Below are 24,843 nucleotides of genomic sequence, written 5' to 3' on the forward strand. Positions count from 1 at the left end.
CAACCTCACACTCAGAATTTCAATTTTCATATGTTTTCAGTCTGGAAAACCCCAAAATCAAGAGAGAAAACAGAAAAATGGCATAAAAATGTATCAGTAGATACTAGTTAATTTGCTTCCTGTATATTAAAGTGTAAACTATAATCTGAATCACTGTCATCTTGAATCTTAAAGAAAAATCTGAGTTACACCCAATATTTCTAGCAATGACTTATCAATCAGAACTTTCATTCTTCATTTTGTTTCTATTCTCAGTATTTGAGCTGCTTTGAATCTGAAGTATTCTGAAGTCAACACAAAGCACCATTCACATGCATTTCATTTTGAAAAATCACTAGTGTGAAAAAGAAATCAAGCATTAAGAAACTCCAACATACCCGTTCATCATTTGTTGCTCTTGTTGATTCTTCCTTCCCCTCATCTGGCAGAGGCACTCTAGTCAAAGCTAGTCCATTTAGGGCAGCTAGCTTCAGAGGCCCTATTTTTTTGGCATCATTTTTATTCTTTTTCATACCCTGCAAAAGAAAAGCTAAAAACTGTAAATATCCTTAAATATCTGATAAAGTTACAAAGCAGACACCAGATGAGTTCAATTAAGCAAAGGATACTTCCTTGACCCCTTCTGCAAACAGCTCTGACCTTTTTATTTTTTTTTATATGCACTTCAGTGAGAGATTAGGGTGGTGGGACTACATTCCTCCAAGGACACAGCACAAGTCTGTCTTCATTCCAGACAGGTTAATGAAACTGCAGAAGAATGACAAATATTGTTCCCTACAAAGCTCACAACTGAGGGTGAGAGGCAACAAGCCTGGATAACTAACATTCTTGGACAGAATTTAAATTACTTTCCAACCCCCAAAATACATAAAAATTCTTCCTTAACTATTCAATTTGCAAACACTTTTCTTCCCTATTAGCAGGCATAACGATGAGCATGTACCTTTAAGATATCTGAACATAGTCAAATGTTTGACTAAGTTTGCAACAAACTGCACATACAAAATGTGAACACAGAACTGCAGACAGATCTGAGCCCTCAACCAGGCCATGAATCTAAATTATTGAAGTTACCATTCATTATTTGAGAAAAATACCAAAGGGCAATTTTTATGAAAGAAGGCTTCTTAAAAGAATCATTTGAATGCATAAGAGAAAACATCAACAATCCTGCAGTTGCTAAGTTTGGTTGTTAAGAAAAATACATTGAAAATGTGAGAGTATATGTGGCTTGAATAATAATCAATGCTTTCAAAAACTAAATAGTAGTAAGGAATAGGTAGACAAAGTTAAGAGAATGAGACCACATTTAAAAGTGAAGTGAACACAAACCCGACAGTAAGAGTTAATTGAAAAGCAAAACGTGCAAACATTGATATGGGCCAGCTTTCTCACCAGGATACTCCTCATCTTAATATTGAATACAGAAGGGTAATACCCTCTATTATGCAATGCCACTCTTAAATGTTACTGAACTATGAAGTATTTTACTGAACACTTCCAGTGAAAAAGTTTTAATATCAATTTCATTTCAAAGGTTGACTTGAACATTTACATAGCTATCAGAAGGAAAAGGCAGGTTATGATTTTGGTAGACATATTAGTGTCTGAAAAATTACCTTTGGAGAACAAAAAACTAAATGACTATGTAAATGTGAACACAGGAGCAAGTTATCACTTTTTTTCCTAATCCACATAAACAGGAGTAAGGAGATGTAGAAAACCATACACCATCATAAAATCAATTGAAGCTGATGAAGGTTCATTTCATTGTGTTTAGCTCCATGTATAGCAAGTCTGACCAACAAAAAATTGTGACAGCAGAAACTATTTAAATATGTAACATTTCCATAAAGTTAAGATTTTGTGGCATCAGCTGTAAGAGTTACTACAGTAGTAGAAGTTACATGGTAGTTTCACTGCAGTTAATTTGTGCAGAAAACTGAGGCAGGCAAAGTTAACAACAATCAATTTTAAAAGGCAAACTAATAATAAAAATGGTCTTCCTCTATTAGCACCTGAAATATGCCACAGACTACATAAAACCAAACAAAAGTTTGAAACAATATGAGCGGTAAGGACTGCCAGTGAAATTGTACAGTCCCACACACAGACCCTGATGTTTCTATGAGGTGGGAATTGCAGGGAAGGTAAAACTTGCAGTTGTTCATTATTTACAGCTTTGTAAGACTGGAGTAGGAGAAAGACACATGGCAAGTAAGAAATGCCTTTAGTGGGATAAAAACAGCTTGAAGAGAAGGCAAAAGGGAAAGGACATGAAAAGGGGAAAGGATGGAGGAAAGAAAAGAGTGCAAGGAAAGAATTTATTGCCTAATGTGTCAGGTCCCCCTCGTAGGCCAGAAAGTGAAAGCAAATTAATTTAAACTAGTAAACATTCAGCTACATCCAATTTTTCAGTGAGAGAAAGATTAGAAAACTGGTGGTAGAATCGAAAGAGTTGCTTCTGATTCCAGATAAGCATAGGTAGGGCAGAATTTCCCATCTAGAATGGACTTTAAATTAGCTCGTTCTACAGTTGCTAGCCAGGTTAGGTGTACCACACGGATGGAGGCTGGACAGCTGGATTTGTATGGGAGAACTATCAAGACAGAACTTAGACATGGCAGAGAAGGGGATAAAAGACAGCCAAGCAAAGTTAGTCAGGGAAAACCAGAAAAATAAAGGTCAAGCTTAAGGTAGCTTTTAATTCACATGTTTTAAAAGCATCTCAGGTTGGTTAAAACACTCCCAAATCTCAAGCAAAAACGCCACACAACTCCCGCTACAGAACAACCCAAAACAAGAGGAATAATATCCACTTACACCTAGTGGGGGAAGGCCTTCCACAATGTTCTTCTTTCCAGACAAAAGATCGGACACAGGTCTCTTCTTTACTGAATCTTTCCTTACTCTGTATCTCCCTGATGTTGTAAGATCAGATTCCGACATAGATGGAGTAAGCAGTCCTTCCCCTCTTCTCTGCACCTGGCTTTCTACTAGTAAATGGACAGGGCTCATATCTTTAATTCTCTTTTCTGTCTCAGTAATATGTAATTTAGGCTCAAGAATATGCAAAGGGCCACCAGATGAAGCAACAGAGCTATAAGGGTAGTTCAGTACCGAATCATGAGAATAACCACCCATAACAGGTGAAAGTTGGGTTTGATCTTCAGGGAGAGGAGAAAGACTTGTACCAGCCTTGCTTTCTTCTTCAAATTCTTCTTCTTCCTCACTACTGTGAATCAGCATAGTGGCATCTGAAAGGGTTTTCTTATGATCGCAGTTCACACTTTCTTCTTGCTCACTTTCTTTTTGTTTTGCTCTCTCCATCAGAATGTTGGGCTGTGACCCTTCCGAGATAACTCTTGGAAGAGCCACATCTGCTGCAGAAGCTGACATGGTCCTCTCTTTAATTCTTATTCCTTCAAAGCTGGGAGCCAAGCCTGCTATTTCAATACTGTTCCTTTTCTGCAGCTGAGCATGGCGTGCTGATGTTAAAGGTTCACTGACTTCCTGAAGAGAGTGTGCCACAGGCAGGCTGTCTTCCTGAAATGTCTGGACAGAATGGTGCACTCGCCTTGTGATAAGATCTGGATTGCTGCTGCTGATGTAGATATGTCGTGAAAGGTCTGGAGTACTATTTGCAGGTCTTGGGTATGGGTATGGGGGAGGCGGTCGATAGACTTGGGTCTTCATTATATTTGGTGCTGGATAGTCCTGAGCCTGAAGCTGTACATTTGTCAACTCAGGCACGCTGACTGCCCCAACAACAGGGCGCTTTTCAGCAGGATAGGGATAGGGCGACTGGCTATGAAAACTGTAGTTCAGGTTAAATGGATAATGGTTAGATTGCGGGGAAGCGAAGTGAGCATGTTCTCGTATTTCAGGTTGACTGTAAACTAAGGCATCAGGCCTGCTATAAGCATATGAATTGCTGATGTTAAGATTCCTCATCGAATGACTCTGCCTATCTGTGTGCACCATTCCCCTGTTGAGCTGTCTCATCACAGTTTCATAGTCCGGCGTGGGACGATAAGAAGGTGGTATCAGTGCACTATGCCTATGTGTTGGGACATAATCAGTTCTGAGGACATCGCTTCCAGTAATGCTTGGGTTAGAGGACATGGGGGACGGCTGCAAATAATGTTGTGGATTGTTCAAGGAGTTTGTGCTATGTGCACTATAGACACTACCATTGCGGATCCGACCGCTGTAGTCATGAGGGGCTCTATCCAAGCTAGTCTGAGAGTGACAGTAGTATCCATTCTGATTGCTCACAAAGAGGTTATCTGAAAGTTTAAGAACAATCTTTATGTCCGAGACATCAAAGAAAGATATCCTCTATTAAGACACAGCTAATCAATGTCTGAGATTTTCAAAATCTCAGTTATTCTTAGCTATGTATCAAAATTGGGAAGGAAGGAAGGAAACAAAACCATCCCCAGCTTTTTTGTTGCTCTTGACACCTAAGGTATGCATACCAGAATAACCTATTATGGTAATTTAGATAATGCAAATTCCTTTTGGAAAACATTGTCTCAGTTTAAGAATGGCTGTCTTCCATTTAGGATAGGTTTGCTAAGTTTCAGTCCAAGTCAAACAAAATCCCTATCAATCTTAAACCACACTAACTGAAGGAAGAAATCCGCACCAGGGTTTGCACTAATCTAATGAGATTTAAACAGCAAGCAAGGAAAAAAAACGCAAACAAAAAAAAGCACTAAAAACACCCCCATAACAACAAAACCCCCCTCAACTCTTCTTCCCCCCATAGGTAAGTAGATATAGTACCACAAGACCTTTTTAAAAAAAAAAGTAACTAAATTAACTTTTCTCCAGAACTTTTGAAGACCGTTTAAACCACTACCATACATTGTTTACACATTAACATATACCCACTCTGATGGGTAGAGAAAATGATCTAACAGTTTATACATCCAAGATACATTTAATAATTTAACCATTACTTCATTGGATGCACAATTTGCCAAGCTCCAGAAGAGAACAATTCAGTCATTGCTTTAGATACTTTCATAATTTAACTCTTTAGGTTCATCAAAATAATTGCCACACTTATGTTACTGACTTTGCTGACAATCAAAAATTTGAACATTTTTTTCACAAACAAAAGAAAATAGGATGTGTGCAGTAGCAAGTATCCAGCAATAATTCCAACACTATATTGGAAAGAATTCAGCTACATTCTGAATGTATATACTTGTACCTTCACAAATATTTGTGTAAGTCTATTTAGATAGAAAATGTTCTTAATCCCTTACCAGTGAGTTGTTAGAGTATTTTTTTTTCCAGCTGACTTTTAGGACTGGAAGATTCCTATCAAAACTGAGGCAACCTTGCAAAAGATTAGATTAAGCCCTTCAGGGTAGCAACTTTGTTAATTACAGACACAATGTGTAACAATCAAAAAAACAGGAGAGAAAGCAGCCATCACTCCACTGTAAACAGATTAGGAGCGTGCATTCCTTCAGAATTCTAATTAGGGTTTGCCTGGGTTTTTTCTTTCCTTTTTTCAATTAAATATATACCAATTCCCTAACTTGTGGAATTCCTTAGCCTTTGAATCTCCCACCACCTTGTAGTCTAGCAAACTCTGAGAGAACCTTCTCTCTTCCTGCATCCTGGGATTTTTCTTCTTATTGTTTTGTCTGAATTTTCTGGGAGTTTAATTTACTCTTTGCAGCTGCTAACATCAATATTGACAATAATGTACCAGTTTGGTACATGAACCAAAAAAACCAACTGTCAGCTTAAACTCACACAAGAACCTACAGCTGATAGTTGCTGTGTATGCTATCATAACTAACTTTGCTCATATTCCATAGGAGAGGATATGGAGGAGGAGCAGCTGAGGGAACTGGGGCTTTTTAGCCTGGAAAGGAGGAGGAGGAGACATTATCACTCTCTACAGCTCCCTGAAAGGAGATTGTAGAGAGGTGGATGTTGGTCTCTTCCTAAGTAACAAGCAATACGACAAGAGGAAACAGCCCCACATTGCGTCAGGGGTGTTTTAGATTGGATATTAGGAAAAATTTCTTCACTGGAAGGGTTGTCAAGCATTGGAACAAGCTGTCCAGGGAAATGGTTGAGTCACCATCCCTGGAGGTATTTGAACACATGTAGATGCAGCGCTTAGGGATGTGGCTTAGTGGTAGACGTGACAGTGATTTAAAGGTCTTTTCCAACCTAAATGATTCTATGCTTCTATTTCACGTTAGCCTATACAGCTAGATTAGCAGCAAGCACTTCAATGAGTGTTGTAGTACAAATCTATCCCATGTTCACCCTATGAATTTGCTCAGCTCTAGCTGAAGTAGCTATAAAGGCAAATTACAGCTTTTACCTTCTAAAGCTGTAGCATGGCCTTGGATTTAGTGAACTTACCTTGGGAGGAAGCATATGGTTCAGTATAATGACCATTGTAATGCAACTGAGGTGGTGGAGGCATCATATAAGGCTGAGGCTTGGGCTAAGAAAGCAAGCATCTTAATGTTAGTTAACAACTCATGATTTATTTTAAAAACAAGTCTGGGAGGTTTTTTATATTAAAATGTATAATATTACATATATAATGTATAATACAAGCACACACCCCAAACCTTAGTCTTAAAACATTTCTCTCAGTCTGCAATGCAGGTTTCTCCTGTGAGGTCACAAAAGAAATAATAAAAAGAAAAGGAAACAAAACCAAAGCCACACACCACCAACTCAAGAGTGTATCTTGCCATCTGACATCTAAGAGTCTCCTAGATGAGTGTCCTAGAGACAGTGCAATCAAACTAAAAATAGAAGTGTTTAAAATATTTTTTCATCGCAATTATTTTAATTCCATTCTTCGGATATTACATAGCAGCTTTTTCTATAAGTCAGAAACAATTCCTCACATACTAGACTCATCTCTTTCACTGCTCATTTTATTTCACTGAAGGAAACTAATAATCAACCGAAATCCATAAAAATGCAAATATAAAACTATTTGCTCTCCTTACCATAGACATCCTGGACGAAGACCGCCTTCTAACAGGATTCACTGTAACAGGCTGGGTTTGTCTACAGAAGAAATTTTATGGTGAGAAATTATTCTTAACACCACCAAGGCCTATTTCAAACCTTGGAAAGTGCTGCTAAGTTGAGTTAAAAAATCAGTCTCCATTTCTGGCACCAGGCCTTGTGTTAAATAGTCCTCCCCAACAGTCTCAAAAGGAAAGTGCTCTGTGCATAAAACCCCCATTGCACACAGTATGAGCAGAATCACAAACCCAGGATCAAAATACCTCTGTCATTTCTTTGCCTCTTTTCCCTGAAGCATAAAAAGGAGATGACCCTGAAAGCACTGCAGCAGGACAGAAAAAGCAGCAGAGTAACTGGGGACTAGTTCCAGATTTGAACACCATATAAAATCTCATACTGTAAGTTACCTGTCCTACAAGACCAGATACAAAATTGTTTACAGAATGTAACATTAGAGAGGTTACAGGAATTGGAAAGCATGACTATACTGCACAAGCATTTGTATGTTCTAAGATTCAAGCTAACAGTAACAAATTTGCATAATTTGTTGGACTGCCTGCAGTACGTAAGGTTCAGAAACCCTTAAGGTCCTTTTCCCCCACCCTGCACTGCACCTCTACCCTGCATCTTGCAGCAAGACAGAGCTCAAAAGACAGTAGAATAATACAAATGCAGCAACTACCAGATTTCAGAAAGAGAGATGATTTTTCAGCTCACCCTTTGGGGAGTGAAGGACGAGAAAGGATTGGAAAGCGTGGAAGGGAAAGAATGAGGGAAGATTTCTGAGAGCCCTCCTCAGGTGGAGAGTCCAGGGAGTCTCTAAAGACAAGGTATGTACAGATAAAGAAAAAAACAAACTGAACTTAATACGGGCATGTATAAGACAGTTTTCAGCAGCAGGACCAGATGACAGGGAATCTTAGAGTAGAGATAATCAGAAATATTTTGCGGACTTTTCCTGTTAATAAAACCATGCTGTGGTGAAAGGGTTAAAATAAGTAATCCTAGAGACTGACATTCAATACAGACCTATAGAACTGACATTACTCAGATAACAATGCACAAGTCCCACAAATGTACCACATCTACCAATACTACTTAGTCCTCTCAAAAGACAGCCAGGTTTACAAGCTTAGAGGTATGAGGTCTACTCCATTCCAAATTAATCTTGCACTTCTGAAATAAATTAGCATTAAACACACTAGCGAGTCATCTGTGGTACAAAATATTCCATTATCTTCCCACTGGCCTCAGCAAATTTTGGACCAATGCCTCCATAGCTATCTTCTCGTGTACAAAGAGGAGGAAGAGAACATTTGGGAACTGTGCTTTTTTAAGACATTCTCTGTTCTTTGACCGAAGTAACTTAACTGAAGGAAAGCTGTACCAGTAGAGTAGCTCAAATTCCAGTCCTTGATTTACAAGTTGGAGACCAGCCCATTTAAATTTAATTTGATGAATTGTATTAAATTTATTTTGCACTGGTGCTACTTGAGCTATACGGATTCCATGGATATCCAAAGGACCACATACCTCTCAGCTGTCAATCCAGCACATTTCAGAAGTGCTTCACATACACTTCCCGCCCTTTTAAAGGCCTCTAGAGTGTCCTTTCAGAGCAGTTCACTCAAACCCAGGCCAAAATCCCAGCGATTCCAGTAGTTCACAGACATACTAGCAGTAGTAGCCCCCAAAGCAACTGAAGTCTGTTGCAGCACTGAGATTCAACAGTAAGGGCCAAACAATATTACTTTTGGTAAGATTTTGGTGTTTAACATTGTCCTCTGTTACAAAGGAGAACATGTTTGAGAAACTGGTGGTAAGTATTTTCTCAAAAAAGGATTAAGGAAAAAAACCCCAACCCCAAGTCATTAATTACTACCACCTAAAAAGGACAGTAAAGACATTAGGGTCATAAAATATTACACTTCCCAATGGAAGCTTCAAGGGTACCAAAATATCTGCTGAAGTATTCTACTTACAGGCTGCATTTATTTAGTCTGTAAAATTTGTGTCTAGCCACACACATCCTCCACACGTATTTTGCTGTTTCCATATCTTCCTGCCAGAAAACAAAACCAAAATTTTCATATTAGGCCAAATATGCATACCCTTGGCTTGCTTCCAGACAAGCCACTGAAATTTTTAAGATGAAATTAGCATTCACTGATTTCATTTTAATATAACTTCATTACTGTCATCATGTTTTCCCCACAACTGTACTTTGCAGGCCTGAATATGCACTCTGGCCTAACATTTTTATTAGATTTATGAAGGTTGAAAGTAGAAGCCTTTTGTTGAAGACACTCTTATCAGCTATAACACTAATACAATTTACAGTAGACATATATACATCACGCCATAACATTGTTAACAGCTGCCTTCTTGACAAAGGCAATTGGTAGATGCTACATAAAACTAATTCTGGAAGGAATGCCGTGGCCCATTCCAGCAAAGCTCTAAGACCATGTTTATCTTTAAATGCCACTGATAAAAATAATTTAAGAAAAATGCTTGAAATTTTACTGGAATAGATGAAAATGTTTATGACAACCTGAACCAAGCCTGTCAATGCACTCAGCATAGAAGGTCAGATTTTTAATGCCTTCCCACAGAAAGCTAGCCAGAGACAATATTATTACTTTTAATTCACTCATACAGCTCAAAGTTGCTAACATACATAAAGTAGTTTTTAGCCTTTGAGTTAAATTAGCAGTCTTAATTTGTGCGTCTATTTACTGATGCCTTAGTGAGAAAAAATAAAATTAAAAATCTACTCACAGTTTGGAATTGGATTGTCTCTTCTTTGTTTGCCAGCTCCAATGCAAAAAAGGATTTGTTGTGGGACATGTTGGCAATATCATGCCACCTGCAGAGAAAAGGGATAGAACATGACTGGCAAGCTCTGACTTTCAAATCACAGAAAATGCAACTGAAGAACAGTTCATTTCTGTTCCACCACCACCACGTGGAGCACCACCAAGAATACAGATACAGAACTAAGGAAAAATAAAAAGCTCATCAATGTATATGAACATGTTGCAGACCATCACCTTCCATATCCACCAAATGACTGCTGAAAGGAAAATGTGTATGTGACTAACTCTTTTGAAGATACACAGCACGTACAGTAATAAGTTTCTTACTTGGCTTCCACCTGAAATTCTTCCAAGTGTGGTGGTGGGCTTTTTTAGATCAAATTTAGATATATCTAGTTATCAGTAAATTATAATGTCCCTACTGCTTGAACGCAAACCATACATTCTAGGAAAAAAACCCCAAAAGCTACACTAAACAGAGCTATTAAGGCATTATTATACATATTTTCTAGAACTGTCATGCATATCGGCAGATGAGAAAAAGTTAAATTGCAAAAAATAGAATACCATATATTTATTCAACTTTTTGTTAAATATAAATGCACTTTGATCCAGTAGTAGTATGTTAGTGTAAATAAAGCCTGTATCATTGATTTGTTAAAAAGAATATTCTGTAGTGCACAAACGCAGGGAAAAGGTATGATCTACATACAATACTCTCTCTAAAGGTATTTATATTACTTCCATTTTCATTATATAGAGGTAGCTGATAGCATTTTCTATAGCTACTCACCATCATATGCATGAGGTATAAAAAAAATTAACGTCCTCGTTTTGATGTAGAACAAAGACCCCTCAAATTTAAGGCCTTGGTTCGTAGGCATATAAGGTCCATAAGGTCCATAAGGACACAATTATGACATTACTTGAAACAATCTGAAGAATAACCCAGTTCTTTGTAAATTGTACTAATGGGTCATTTGTCTATGCACACAAATACCATGATATATTTATCCCTGGTAGAACTGCTCACAGTCATACAAAAGATAAGCAACAGAACGGAAAATTGGGCCCTGAAATTGGAATATTAATACTTTCTGATGCTTTTCAATGTGCAACTTTTTTCTTATGTTTACACTGACACTGCATCTACAATTCCTTGGGAAATTATGTGAAATGCATGGACAAAACTTCATCTCTCTCCCTTGTGTGCTTGGAAAGTCAGACAGCAGAGCTGTTGTTGCTTCATTCTGCAAGAAAGCAGAGTAGGGCACTTCTGCCACTCTACACAATTAAAAAGAACTTGGCATCATCTCTCCTATCAGCAGAAGCAGAGAGATTTTTGTGAAGGATGGTTAGTGGTACAGAATCTAAAAATTCTATTAAATAAAAACACTAATAGAAAGAAGCACAGTTGCTACTTTCTCTAACCCCAGAAATTCACCACGAGTTCCACTAACTGCTGGGCCAGTGGATTTCAAGATTCTGTTCATATTCAGCCAAAAATTCAATTCTAGAAGATTAAAATTCACTAAGAATAAAGCCTTTCTTGCTCTGGTGATAATGACAGATTACTAAGAGTCATTTTATAAACATCTCAATAGGTATGCTTTTAAATTTACTACAAATTCTGTCCAAAGATTCCCAAGCAACCCCTCTTGAAGTCAGTGGGAATCGGTCCATTTCACATGAAGATTGAATTTTAACTGTTAGGTAAGTTGCAGACATGCTTATGTCTACAACTTAACCATCAGAACATTAAATAATGAACTAAAACAACATATGAATCCAAAATAATGAAACAAATGTTATAGTGTGACTGTCCTCTATGTCTTCTATATAATATATGAAAGGAACTCCTGGATAATTTTACAATTGAATATTGCTAAGTAAACTGATGTGCCCATCTCAGGGCTTAAGGTGTTCTATGTGCAGAGAATTGCTCCTTTTTGACTCAATAAATATTTTGCAACGGGATGTATATTAAATTCATCTCTTGGAATTAATCTGGCTTAAAGAGATTCATCCTGCAGTCGGTATGTTGAAAAATTCCCAAGGATTTCAGTATTTACTGTAACGTGACAACTAGAAGACTATGTTTAGGTTTATGAATAAATACACACCATAACTAAGAGTCATTCGTGCTAGTGAGGAACACACATAAAATGTGATGTGCACAAAGATATTTTGATAAAGAACAATACTAACCTAAATACAACAGGAGGACGACCATTTTTGTGTTTCACAAAGATACCATCAAGACATGCTCCAATGAATATGTCACTTCCTTGGCTGTCCTGTAAGAAGTTGCAAAAACTTATGCAAATACAGGGGAAAAAAAGCTTTTGAAAGCAAAGAAACATGAGAAGCAACTACTTTTACTGTTCTGGAGGAGAAAAGGGGTGGCATGGGTTTGGTTTTTATTTATTTTTGGCAGGAAGTGACCCTTTTTACATAGGGGGAAGAGCGCAGCTGAGACAAAGATCAAAGCCCTGTTTACCTTTGCAGGATAGGTCTCTTCACCGTAGCCCTCCATTCTCTCTACTTCTTGCATATATAACATTTCTGCATCAGGAGGAGTAAGGCCTCTACAAATGAAAAAGAACAATCAGCTAGTACTGTCAATAAGAAAAAAACCCCTTTGTTTTACTCTGACTGACACTGTCAAAACTTGAAAAACATCCCCGAGATATCCATGCAACCTTCAAAACATCCTAGTTTCACCTGTACCAATGGCTGATACATTTGTCTCAGCCTTTACACTTTGATTCTAGTAACTTATTCCTCTCAGGCACCTCTAAAGGTAAATGGTAACAGACCAGTTCAAATTATCCTCTCTGCTAATGGTAGAAAATTATCACATTCTTCTTCAAATCCATCCTTGTCACCATATTTTCTCACTTTATTGGAACAATTATTCTGGCACATATGTTCAAGACCTGAATTTCTCCTATTGCAGGATACATGTTTAGGACCAAGATGAAGTTTGATGCTTCACACAGAGTCATTTTCTAAATGCTGACAGGACTTTAACTGTAACAGTTTGAAAACATGAGAAGGACAGGATCTGTAGGTAAAGGTGATTTTTTTTTTTTTTTTTTTTTTAATTAGGCCAAGTGGCAAAGACAGTTTTCTCACAGACATGCAGTAGTGTCACATGGATTAAAAGTTTTTATTTCCCTACCTACCTCAGTTGATCTCATAGAAGACATTATCTCTACCCACAAAATCCTGTCATGCTCATTTTTATGTTTCAATAGGTCTTCAATCATCAGTCTCTGTTTCTTCACTTTTTCCTAATGTCATGCAGATTAAGTTTTCTTTACTGAACCTTAACCGTGCAATCTTGTTACAAATGCATTTCAAAGAGAAAGGGATTTTAAAATTTCAAACTGTTGTTCTAAAGCAACACAGGAAAAAATAATTCTCACATAGCCACAAACTTTTTTCACTGATGAACTGACAACAGAGAACTTTCCTTTCTCTTGGATTGCTACATCTGAGCTACCTTTTACTGAAGATCATAAGCCTTCTGGAACAATGACTGTCTCTATATTTCTACTGCCCTCAGTATCGGCTAATGTTTATCAAGAAACATCCTTACTGAGGTTACAACTTCATATAAACAAGTTTCAGAAACATTATGCAGGTGAAGTCACACTATGTAATCATGTCCTGTATTCTTAATTCTCAATAAGAATATTCTCATCTATTTTACTGGTCATTCTGTTCTCTTTTCACTTTGATTCAGCAAAAATTCTTGTAATTCTAATGCAGGTCTATCAGTGAAAAAACTCATTTAAATGGCAGGTGAAATTAGTCACACTGTCTCCTGAGATTCCCAACTTCCTGAGCAACTGAAGCAATCACACTGAAATTAAGCAACAAAGAGTTTCAGAAATGTTACCTGTACTTCTGATGTAGCAAGGCAACTTTCTGCGTCGCTTCTTCTAATATTTTTTCTTCTTGTAGCCAACCCTTAAGGTAAGATAGCATTTAAAGTATGAAATACAAAAAATTCTACAAAATTAAATGGTTATATTCTTTACACAAGTGACTCAACTCTCCATTCTAGTCTTGCAGCTTAGATGCTGTAATATGCACCCAAACAAAATCAAAAAGCACAAACAAACATCTCCACCCCAACTTTCTTGTCAGCGTAATATACAGTAAAATGGAAAAGATCTTGCAATATCTTTGCTTCTGTATAATATAAGGTATCATACCTCACTCCAGTCTCAAAGAAAACCTTTACTGACTGACAACCTAGGGAGCAGTAAGGTAGATGAATCATGGAGTCTTTAATAATAACTTGTATTTACCAATCTAAGATATTCAAATTTAAATTTATCAATTTAAGAATTTAAATCAGATTAAATAAGTACTTACCACTGGAAACAAAGCAAATCTTTGTAGAAACTCCTGAGACTCATACTGATCATAGTCTCCAAAATCAGCTAAAAAATAAAAAAAATCTTGGATTCAAACATTTGTAACAAAATGATTCAATACGCGATTAATTGCAGCAGGATCTCCAAGTAGCAAATCTCCATCCTATTGAACTACGATCTGAAAGTAAAACAATGGAATAAACTAACCAGTAATGCTTATAAAGAGGAAAAGAAAAACCACATCCCATCTTTTTATCTTGTTCAGAAAAATTGATTAACACTCCTTATGGATAGGAAAGGAGAGGAAATGAAAACAATTACAGTGCTGCTCCAAGTTCCTTAGTTCCCTGGGGTTTTATTTGTTTAGCTTTTTAATCACAGAATGGTTGAGGTTGGAAGGGGCTGCTGGAGATCTAGCCCTAAGCAGGGTCAGCTACAGCAGACTGTCTCAGAGCCTTCTCCTCTGACATTTTGAATGCAGAGGATGGAGGCTTCACAGCTTCTCCAGGCAATCTGTTCCAGTGTCTCACCACTCTCACAACAGAAAATTTATAATGTCGAGATGAAATTTCCTGTATTTCGATTTGTGCCCATTGCCTCAGAAAAGCCTAGCTCAATCTTCTTTATTTCCTCCTGTCAGTTAATTATTTGCAGTATTGCTCTAACTTGCAACTGGACTGAGGCACTGCACAGTGCAGCTGGAGCACCCCTCTGCTCTCAAGCCTTCTACAGCTCCCTGCACCCCGATGTGCAGAAAGTGGGACCTAGAAGCCTTCCCAGGCTCAGGGGCACGCTCAGAAGGGACTTAATAACAGTTTTGATGTTAACAACAGTTTTGATTTTATGTCATGCCAAAGGGCATTCCAAGGACTTTGCCTCTTTTTCTGTTTCCAGGAAAAAACTAGCCGACATTTCAAAGAAGAGAAATAAAACATTCTAAATTGGAAAAGTTATGCACCAGTCTGACAGGAGAAACTGCAGAACAGCAGTCTGTACAGAATGGCTGCTCCCAAAAACACAAACACAGTCCCTAAGCACACAGATCCTATTTATGTTACCACAGATTCTCATCCATAATAGTATAATTTTAGAGACCTTTAGAAACCAAATTTGTATGAAGCATTAACAATTAACATGCAAGTTATTTATGACAAAAGGGGAGAACTGGCGACACGCTACACCAACACAGCACTTGAGATAACGCAGTGTTTCATATCAGCCTATTGTAATGATTTCAAATACAGATCATTCTTGAAACCAGTTCACTCAAAACAGCAAACAACTGCTTCTGTTTGTTCACCAGCTAAAATTAACTAACCTACCTGGTATAAGCTATTTCAGTCATCGGAGCACATTCATTTAGAACCTGCATTTTTTCTGAGTTCTTTTTTCACTGTGTTATCAACACATACAGCTTCTCTCTTACACAAGACTGAAAAAGGAATGTGAAAACTAAAAGGATAAATGTTTTCCATCTGGAAAGAGGATTATACTGAAAGATTTCTATAAACAACTCACTGAGCAGAGACACATTTACGCTGTCCAAAGATATGAAAATAACAAAGCAAGATTTTGTCAGTTGAAGACCATTAAATTGTAGCTTGGATTAAACAGATTCACTGTTATATAAACAGGACACTAATATCATTCACCCTACTCCACTGGTAACCACATTTTCAAAAAACATAATTGTCATCTTTAAAGTGATACTACCAACCCATATAATTAAAAACAAAACAAAAACCACAACACCCCCCCCAAACCAACAAACAACAACAAAAAAACCCACCAAAACCCTTAAGTTGTATGTATGTACTGCCAGTGATTTTATGTCCCTTTAAATTTTGGCAGATTTACAGTTGGTGTTCAATATACTGGCCTGGCATTCACTGTGAAGCAATAAACAAACACACTAAACAAAGGTGTTTCCATTAAAAACTTTTATTTTGAGAGATTTAATATCAAACAGCTGTGTTAGCAGGGAACACCAGACACAATCAGTGCAGACAGACTTAGGACTGGTGGCTCTCTGGTGTATATCCCATCTGACTGCAGTTAAGAAAAATAAAGCAGCCATTTAGGTAACACAGAAAAGTGTCTTCAGGAGTGATTGGAACACAGAATTGTTAACAGTCTTGCATACTAACTTGAAATAATCCTGCATGTTAGGATATTTGGAAGAAAAAGTGGAGATACAAGTAGTACTGTATATTCAAATTCAGTTATTTATTAAAACATCTCTCTCTCATTACTGTGTCAGAATAGTCTTCATTAACAGAAACAGATGCCAGGTCTGTTAATGTAAACAGACAACAAAAGTCTTTTCCCCCAAAGGAACTCCAATGTCTAATTCAAACCCAGATTCTGAAAATACATTAGATACCCAGACAGACCTCTGAGGATTGCACAGAAATGCCAGCAAGTTCAGGGCCAGTGATCCCACTGCTCTCCGTCCTCAGCCCGTATGACAAAGGTCTAAGGAGCAAGCCTTCCATAACTTACTGCATTGAGTCTTCGAGTGATAAATAGAAAATGTATCACCAAAATTTCTAAGGCAACATTGGCTAATTGGCACAATTGCCTTACTTACCCTGAACAGCTAAACCAGCCAGATGTATTGCTTGTTCCAGTGTGCAAGGAATGTTGCCCTCCAAGATATCTTTCTTTAATTGCAAATAATACTGATACCTACATGGGGAAAAAAGAAAAAGCTAACATGGTCTTCTCCATTTAAAGAGAGTGCAGATGAATATGCCTGCATTTCCTATTCCTCTCTGCATTCCCCAGTTTGTGTGAAGGGTATTCTTTCTCATCATTCAGACCCACACCTCCCTTAGCTTTCACATGTCACTGCAGAATCAAATATTGCTACCTCTTAAAACAAAGTCTCCACGATTTCTGTCTACTACCATACCCTTATACTTTTTTTACTAGTTCCTTCCTTAATAGTGTTATCTCCTCTTTACAATGTTCAGTATACTGCTGCTGTATTGCTGCGTTCCCTTCCAATAGATCTAATGTTGCACACCCCTTTAATCATAATAGTGACTTTCATTTGTGCATTACAATTTCTGAGTACATTTTGTTCTCGCTTTCAAGGCACCATATAGTTTCCCTTTAATCTGACCTCTTCCTAGGTCATCTCTTGTACATGCAGCCACTACTAGCTGTGCCATGTGTCAACAGCGTGAACCACTGTTTTCTTGAATTCTTCTGCCCCTTTCAGTAATCCATGGAACACCCTATCTTTAGCCCATAACACCTCAAAACTAAAAAATGCCATTATAGCTACACAGACTTTGCCAAGAAGGACACTTGTCTTCTCTAAGTCTAGTTTTAAAAGCTTAACTTCCTCATATTGTATGCTAACTCTTGTGAAGTAAGGCTTTAATACTGAGAACATAGAAGCATGTACTGCAATTTATTCAGTGATGAGAAAGGTCACACAAGTTTTAATCAGGCTAAATAATGGCTCTCTTCCCTCACCCTTTAACAGCCTCTTAAATACAGTGACATTTTATAAATATTATTTAGACTCTTCTGGATCTTCCTACAAAAAAGCAGTATTCCATATGACAGATAACATGCACAAGAATAGCTGGGACTAAACCCAGGCCTTAAAGAAAAAGGGAAAGCAAAAAGCTACCACATATCAAGCAAGGTATTTGGGGAAATAGATCTTCCTAGTCAAGCAGTAGAATGTAAGCTCTTTCCATAGAACTAATATTAAAAGTAAGCATACAGACGAAGAATCTTGACACTACCTCATAACAGTACAAATACCTTCTCTTTTGTCTATGACATATTCATTTCCTGGTATGCATTAAACATATAATTTGCTTAAACATGCTCAATCTCATTTATATTGAAAAGGCGTGAAAAAATTAGCAAATTTCTGAAACTAATCTGGACTCTCACTATCGTACATCAAAGCAAGTGCCATCTTCTAGGACTCGAGTATAAGGCTGGTGCATAGATTCCTGCCTTCTATGTGGCAGCACACTGCAAAATTGCTGTAAAGCTCTAGCATAAATATCATATTCTTTAAATAAATGTCAGAGAAGAATATTCAAGGTTTTTCAGGCAGTTTAGCTATTCAATGCAACATCATGACATTTGTCTTACTCTAATGCATCCTAGTACATCAAGCACAGAATCTGAACCAAAGATTTATTTAAAAAGGAACAAAAAAAGAAAAAGATTACTAGAATGACTTCTTAAGCCAGTAACATTGCTGAGAAAAAGCCCAAAACTTCAGAGTTTTCAGAAATAAACTAATCTTACAGAAAATACACATAAAAGAAAAACTAAAGCTGCCAAGCTTTGAGCAATATATTACAGCACCAGTGTCTGCACCAAGAGACTTATCTCCCTGAAAAGCTTTCACATCACAATTAGTGGAAAAGTTCTCTAGCAAGGTATTTTAGCACCAGAGTATATAAGGAGTTTCATGTAACCACAGAATAAATTAAGCTGGAAAGGACATCTGAGTGATCACCTGGTTCAACTCCCCACTCAAAGCAGGGCCATCTTGAAGTCAACAGCTTAAATGGGTTAATTAATGCAAGCATATACTTCTGAAATAACAAATATCTGTTTGCAATCCAGTTACTGGTTTTGTATTCATTTGCCTGTTAAAAATAATAACTAAATCAGAACAACCATGCACATTAAGACACTAGAAGCCAATGTACAGGCCCATAGGAATAACTGACCAGTATATGTGATCGATTTCACTTTTCCCCTGCAGTCAGCACCACCTATGTGATGTTGCCCAGATTCACAGTAGACATGGTAATATGGTATCAAAGCTAACATCCACCTTCATTGCCCAGTCCATGACACAAACACACAAAAACCCCAAAACCATCAGAAGCTGAAGCTTAGCCTGTAGTTTGCCAATGTACTGTAGTGAAAGTACAGAAAGTACTGAAAGCAAAATCAAGGAAAGCATAGCTCAATAAAATCTGCATGTGCTTTGTGCAGGAAGGATGTCCCTGAAAACAACATATGACTCTTCAAAAAAAGAGAGGCAAATACAATTCACTGACCATGCAAGTATGCCTATTACTGAAAACAGTTTTGAATAGATTCCTAAGATCACCAAAAAGTTAGTTGTTTGCTTAGTTTATCACATATTTTCAAATATTTGAAAGGGAAATAAATACATGGTTTGAACATAAATTCTGCCTGAAGTAATAATTTCCATTCTAAAGAGGCAGAGGAGGGGAAAGCAGACAATTTTTAAATACAACCATACATTTCAGAATGCTAAAAGCAAAATTATAGACATATGTATGAAGTTTACCTGGTAATCTCCTGCTGAAGCTGAGAAACAGTAGGCACATAGAACACTACTCCAAAGTACACAGTTGGCTCCAAGGCATATTTGTCCAGCTGCTTTTTCAGAGGTTTGTCCAAATCTACCCATCTGCGCTGATTCTGCTTATTATAGTACCACAGACTGAAATACGTAATCTGAAAAAGAGGTATTTCAGTAATGAAAAAAGTTAGTATTACAATACTGGATAAAATATATTGTATGGAAGTCTTGCTAGTTAGAAATAAAAGGTTTTAAAACACTGACTAAGGCTATGGGTTATTGAAAATTCTGGGAACTGGAGAGACATTTAATATCAAAAGCAGACATTACTTCCAGATAAGCAATCCACATACATAAGGTCCCCTACCTAAAACATTACCAAACCTACTCTTTATTTGCAAAAAGTCCCTGACCCTGTTGTGGCAACTCACAGATGTTAGTAGTAAGCATTTATGTGTGACAGAAAAACTAAGAGAGTGAGGAAGGCAAATATAAAATTACAAGGGGCAGCAGATTGGGCAGCAGGAGAGAGCAAGGTATGGCTGGTCTGGGGAGCTGGCAGGCAGGCTCACATGCAATGCTGATGTACAAAAAAGCACAGGACAGCTGGTCAGTCAAAGACAAGCTCATTAAAGCACATGTATGGCTCATCCCATGAGCAAGAAAATGACCAGATACAGCAGCAAGCTACCTTGCCTGAGCAGGCAACTGTTGGCCAAGCCAAAACACAAAATAGAGCGTGCACTGGAACAGCTAGCCCTGAGAGATGAGGGATGCTCATCCCTGGAATGTCAAAATCCCACTGGACATCTTGAGCAGCACAGTCTAACTTTGATTAGATCCCTGAGAAGGAGTTTGGACCAGAGTATTTTTTTTATCACTCCACAGTACAGTTTAAATCCACACAGGAGAGCCACTCATTCAAACTTAAATTTCTCCACTATCTTTAAACTAATTAAAATCTGCTGTGGCAGTACTTATTTCATTCAGTTCTGGACCAGCAAAGAGACATGGACTGGAAAATACTCATGTCATTATCACAGCAAAACTAGAAATCCTAATTACAACTTTTTTAACTGAGGAAGGGAGATAAGGGAATGCTACAAATTACCAATTACATCTGTAGGTATTTACATGGAAATTCTCCAAGTTCTTGCTACACACACATTATTCTATGTAGAAATGGTAGAAATACCAACACTTTTAATCCAACACTTAATATATTTTCAGAGGGTTTTATCTCCTATGAAATAAAGCTATTAAGGATGAAGTTTTATAAAACAAAGATCTATTAATCATAATGATTTTTTTACATCAACAACATCTATGAATTAGACTTGAAAAAACTGTCTACCTAGCAAACGTATTTGCTGTTGTTTTCTCAGGAGCTCTAGCATTTTGATGCTTTGGAGCATAGATTCGAAATTCATTAGGGAGCAACAGCTGGTAGTAGAGAACACCCGCTTTAGTACTTTCCTATACATGTCTGAGAATTCATATACATACATCTTAGTTTACAGCCTAAGCAGGACGGAGACTACCCTCATGGGATGCTGGCTGTCCCTTACAGCTCTGATGGGCTGACTATGCATGTAACAACCACAGCATGGGCAGGTATGCTACATCCCAAACATCAAGGACAGCAGCAAAGTTAATGCTCCGTATCAGCACAGACCATTAAGTAATTTTGGGCACTGAAGTTTTATTAATTTAATGCTACACCTTGACTATCTATTCCATAAAAGCATTTCCTCTGGGAAATTAGCAAAACTGGGCAACTAGACCCAATTCTAAGGCATAATGTTCCTTTGATGTGGCATACTGGCAAAATTTACTTCTTTGCCCCTCTCTAAATTAGCATAATCAGCAAAGTTTTAAGTGACCGTTGGTAGGTTTGGTGGCTTTTTTCCCCCCAATTTTTTAAAAAAATATCTTTGAAATTAAAATTACTGTTACCATGTAATTGAAAAATCAGTATTCAGGAGAGAAAAAAAAAAGTATGTAAGGAGGAAGCCTGCCCATTTAACCTTAACTAAGTTCCCTTCTGTGAACTCTAAGACAACTCCAGTCCTATTCAATAAAAAGGCAGGCTGTAATACAATAATTAAATTGAATTACAACTGTTCATAGAAGAAAAAAGCAGGTTTTCAGTATAGTGGAACATATCCAGAGAAAAGGCAGCAGCAGAATGCTGATACATACAAAATAGTTTCATGGTTGGGAAAGTTTAAAAATCACCATAGAGAAGCAAACTGTATTCCCACATCAGAAACAGATGTGCTTGTAAAGCAAATCCTACAAACCAAATTTGTCACAGGCAGACACTGTGTGCCCTTCACTTCTGAATTCTGAAAACCAAGAGTCAAATTTAATTAGTCATAAATACTTCCAGTTTCAAGTCGACAAAAGGAATATATCTCTGAATACAAATACTATAAACAACACAGTTTTCTAAACTTCTCAGTCCAGGCACACACAGTTAGCTGATGCCTTAGACAACATTTGCTTTTGTTTCTGTGCTTCAATCCCCCAACCATAAGATACAGTGTGCAGTAACCTCTGCCACCCCACAAGGACATTGAGAAAGCAGTATCTTAAGGTTCCATAAGATGTTAGGAATTATAACAGTAGTATCACACAAACACCAGTAAGAAAGAAATACTCTGTTCACTGCAACATCACACACTGAAAATGATGAAGTGTACTGAAAGACTACAGCTCAATCCTTCCTGCAGACTGAACGAGGAAAATAACGCATGTAAGAAGTTGTATTTCTCTTTCATTACAAGACTAATAACACCACGCACACAGCCACAGGAGCCAAAGTCGGTCTGTGATGCTGACATCCCACAACTTCTGAGTGTTACAAACTTTGATGTCTATATAATGCAAGATGGTAAGTAAGCTAGAGGACCAAAAAGCAAAAATAACACTTAAAGTTGAACTACACACCATGAGCTACTTGATCTCACTCGCTAGGAAGAGCTCAAAAAAAAGAAAGCCTGCTGTTTTGGCCCAGCCCACCTGCCCAACAGGTCGACCACATCAACCCTGGGCTGAGCACAAGCTGAAGTGCTGAACTGCAACCTTCTGGGTGAGAGCAGAGGCTGAAACCTAGGGGTAACAGCTACAGAACCACAGAAGCACACCAACAAAGTTCAAAGACCCCTATAAAAGATACCACACAAACACGTTTGAAACCCAACTAAAAATGCATGCAAAAATTTCTAAGCAACTGTTTGAATAACTTTCGTCTGCAGCCTTGGTATATTTATACCTCAAAGAAGCACAGACGTGTAACAGAAAGGTATGCAGAAAAAGAGCATTCTTTTTCTGAAAAGAACAGAACAAGACTTCCATTAACACTGCCACTGTTTCAAACTCTTCAATGGAAGATACTCCTCGTTCCACACCCTGAAGTCTAGACTGAACATATAGCCTACCTTAAAGGCATGATGATCACTTGCACTGGTCTGTTTCTTTAAAACACTGACCACTTTTTCTTGCCTGCACACAGAACCAAGTAGTTACTGGCACAATAGAATAAGAAAAATGTTTCCATGTTTTAAAATATTCTCTGGAATCCAGCATAGCTTTAAATAAGATTTTTTTCTGCCACTGTATTTTCCCTTACAAACTCCTCCAATCTGGACTATCAAAAATTAAAACGAAAGCCAAGCTAAATACTATGGACCCAAGCCTGTCTTCTGACTTGTATGCAAACCTTTCACTTGACTTCAAGGGCAGAATTTGATCCTGTGAGTTTTTAGAGGAGCTTATGCACCCTGGAATATTCGCACTGATTAAAATAGAATCCATTTTTATTCATTGCTAAAACATTTTATTATTAGCAGTTCAGGACAACATCCAATGCTAAAAAGAATGCCATGACATAATTCTTAAAATATGTTAAGCTGCTAAGACTAACACTACTTTGAGGTTAATTTATTTATGTGACTTATTCATGACTCAACCCCACTGAAGAAAATCAAATAGAAATAAAAAGAACCTATACTTTCTGTACAGTTATTTTCTACCAGGCTGCTTCTGTCACTACGGACAGGAATAGTAAGCATTTCTGCATAAAAGTTTAAGAGTTATCAAGAACACAAAAGTACCAAAAGCCCAAGGCAGTATTACAGCTGACAAGTTGGTGGGAGTGGAGTGACTTCACCTATGAAGTCAACCAGACTTCCTAAGCTAAACAGAGGACTTCTTCAGGTATGAGTGCCACAAAACTACATACTGTTGGTGACTATATTATATCTTTTGGCACGATGTATGATAAGAGTCAGAGAAGCGGGGCTGATCAGTCTTAAGAAAAGTCTAAAGTAAAATCTTACTGCGGACTTCAATTGCCCAAGAGCAGGACATAGAGAAGACAGAGCCAAACCCTTCTTGGAGGTGCTCACTGCAAGTATGAGAAGCACTTGGCACAAGCTGCAATGTGGGAAATTCCAATTAGATCAGGAAAAATATTTCACAACACGACTAGCCAAACACTGCAACAGGTAGCCCAAAAAGGCGTGAAATCTCTGTCCCTGGAGGCACCCAAATTCACCCAGGCAATGCCTGAGCCACCCGATCCAAGCTGGCCTTCCTGAGCAGAGGGTGGGATCATGCAGCCCTCAGAGGTCCCTTCCAGCTCAAGCTATTACATGATTGTATGTCATTACGGAATTGGTGCTGACAAACAGCTTACTGAGAAATTCTGGGATGTAAATTACCTAACACCTTAAAAAAAAAAAAGTGTTATCTTTTACAAAGCATTAAAAACTGAGCCCTAAGTCTTAAAATTCTCATCAGTTTCCACATCTATTAAGCATATTTTGCTGTTCCTCATCTGTTTTATAATTTGAAATGGAATCAGTAAAATGATAGTCCTTCTTCCCTGTACCGACTGCCTGATACGAGTTAGCTACAACTAAGCGCTGCGTTTCATTTTATTTTCCTTAATATGCATCAGCCTCATCCCAAATACAATTCCACTTTGGCTCTAATCTAAACAGCATTTGTATATACCAGTTATCTATTTTAGTCACCGTTTACACCATCTAGGAAATAAATAAAAAAGACAAATGTATACCAGATATCAAATATGTGTAATCTTCTCACTTGAATTTAACAACACCTATTATGATTCCCAAACTCAACTATTCCTTCCATTTTTTGGCAACATAATATGAAGTTATGTTCCCTAGGATTTTGAGACAACACCATTACTGTCCTCTTAAAAAAAAAAAGAAGAAGAAGAAGGAGGAAAATAATTTCTCTGTAAAAC

The 24,843-nt window shown here is 37.6% G+C and overlaps 1 protein-coding gene across 2 annotated transcripts in view; it reads right to left on the minus strand.

Annotated features, from left to right (window-relative positions):
- The window catches only part of PTPN21 (protein tyrosine phosphatase non-receptor type 21), a 47,716-nt gene that overhangs the window by 12,276 nt on the left and 10,597 nt on the right, over window positions 1-24,843 (minus strand). For both annotated transcript variants that reach the window (XM_055803915.1, XM_055803922.1), the window contains exons 3-14: window positions 19,548-19,717; window positions 16,830-16,927; window positions 14,238-14,305; window positions 13,756-13,826; window positions 12,349-12,436; window positions 12,057-12,145; window positions 9,811-9,898; window positions 9,012-9,091; window positions 7,008-7,068; window positions 6,403-6,487; window positions 2,824-4,289; window positions 378-515 (exon numbers count right to left, since the gene is read on the minus strand). In XM_055803915.1, coding sequence (XP_055659890.1) covers window positions 378-515; window positions 2,824-4,289; window positions 6,403-6,487; window positions 7,008-7,068; window positions 9,012-9,091; window positions 9,811-9,898; window positions 12,057-12,145; window positions 12,349-12,436; window positions 13,756-13,826; window positions 14,238-14,305; window positions 16,830-16,927; window positions 19,548-19,717 — 2,502 coding nt within the window. The remainder of the gene's footprint in view (window positions 1-377; window positions 516-2,823; window positions 4,290-6,402; window positions 6,488-7,007; window positions 7,069-9,011; window positions 9,092-9,810; window positions 9,899-12,056; window positions 12,146-12,348; window positions 12,437-13,755; window positions 13,827-14,237; window positions 14,306-16,829; window positions 16,928-19,547; window positions 19,718-24,843) is intronic.

The sequence above is a fragment of the Falco peregrinus genome, chromosome 1, assembly GCF_023634155.1.
Source record: "Falco peregrinus isolate bFalPer1 chromosome 1, bFalPer1.pri, whole genome shotgun sequence".
NCBI lineage: Eukaryota > Metazoa > Chordata > Aves > Falconiformes > Falconidae > Falco > Falco peregrinus.